Below are 1,294 nucleotides of genomic sequence, written 5' to 3' on the forward strand. Positions count from 1 at the left end.
ATATATATATAATATACATATTACGGATTCGTTGAGTGTATCCAACTTCCAGTCAAGAATACCTTCAAGGAGATGCTATTAGCGTTTTTTGTGTCATTCTATCCTTGTTTTACATCTGATGATCAATGAATGAAATGACACAAATAACTCTAATTGGGATATCGATCATGTAATTCCTTAGGGCGGAAAAGTGAAAAGGAAAAATGTTTTGCATGTTTGTGTGTATATGTTCATACATACATACATAAAAATTTTCACTTTCCACTCTAGAGAAAAAGTTATATGATTGATATCCTAGAGACACGGTAGTGTCTCGATGCTAAGATAAATGCAGCGTCATGATGCAAAAGACTGCCGTGCTCCTTTACAAGCCGGCGAGTTGCAGCATATTGAAATTATTGGATGTCTTCCCGAATACAATCATGTAAATTACTCATTTTCAGTTCAAAATTGAATGTTACATACATGATGTTACATCCCTTTCATGTTTTTTATCACATCCAGTGTCAATTTTTATCATTACCTATTTTGTATATACATATTGAAATATGTAAAAAAGATATTTACATTGCATTATAATAATATATTATTAACATATTTCTGATATAGGAATGATATATTCAAAGTGTTCTGGCATAGAACCATACCAGTAAGATATTATATGGTTATATTTATCATTACAAATAATATTACATGTAACATTTCCGACACTTGTGTGATATTACATCTACATTCGAGTTACATGTGTGTTTTGCTGGATTATATGTATATAAAATATATCAAATCTTCAATATACTTACAGGTAGAGATTCCAGCACCTGCCATGGTAATGATTTTGCAATTTGTGTTTTCTTTAATATACTCAACAATTCCATCTAAACTGAGTTTGGAAAGAACCAATTGCTGTGGTTCATTATTTTGATCATTTGCTGGCAAGTCAACAAGTCTTAATTTTTGAGCTAAATATCTACGTAATTTTTCCATCTCAGAATAATTTTCTACTTCTGATTCAGATAAAACATTTTGTTTTTCCACATTTAGACTATCATCTGAAACAAATAAAAAATTGATCTTTAAATACATACATTATTTTAATAAAAAAAACCTACAATAGCCACACAAGCTTTGCAATATATTTTAAATGTTCTTAATACTTATGACATAAAATTTTCATCTTATTAAAAGCTTAAAATAATTATTTTTAGATCAATTTGCATAAAATATGTCAAATGTAATACCGAGAAAAGACTATTAAAAATTAAATTGTAATTAAAAAAGTATATATATATATATA

At 27.8% G+C, this 1,294-nt stretch overlaps 1 protein-coding gene across 2 annotated transcripts in view; it reads right to left on the reverse strand.

The window, feature by feature from the left end:
• The window catches only part of LOC108686615 (NAD-dependent protein deacetylase sirtuin-2), a 4,656-nt gene that overhangs the window by 2,816 nt on the left and 546 nt on the right, over positions 1–1,294 (reverse strand). For both annotated transcript variants that reach the window (XM_018192014.1, XM_018192013.1), the window contains one exon: positions 801–1,049. In XM_018192014.1, the coding sequence (XP_018047503.1) occupies positions 801–1,049 (249 nt within the window). The remainder of the gene's footprint in view (positions 1–800; positions 1,050–1,294) is intronic.

Source organism: Atta colombica, unplaced genomic scaffold (assembly GCF_001594045.1).
Source record: "Atta colombica isolate Treedump-2 unplaced genomic scaffold, Acol1.0 scaffold187, whole genome shotgun sequence".
In the NCBI taxonomy this organism is placed as follows: domain Eukaryota; kingdom Metazoa; phylum Arthropoda; class Insecta; order Hymenoptera; family Formicidae; genus Atta; species Atta colombica.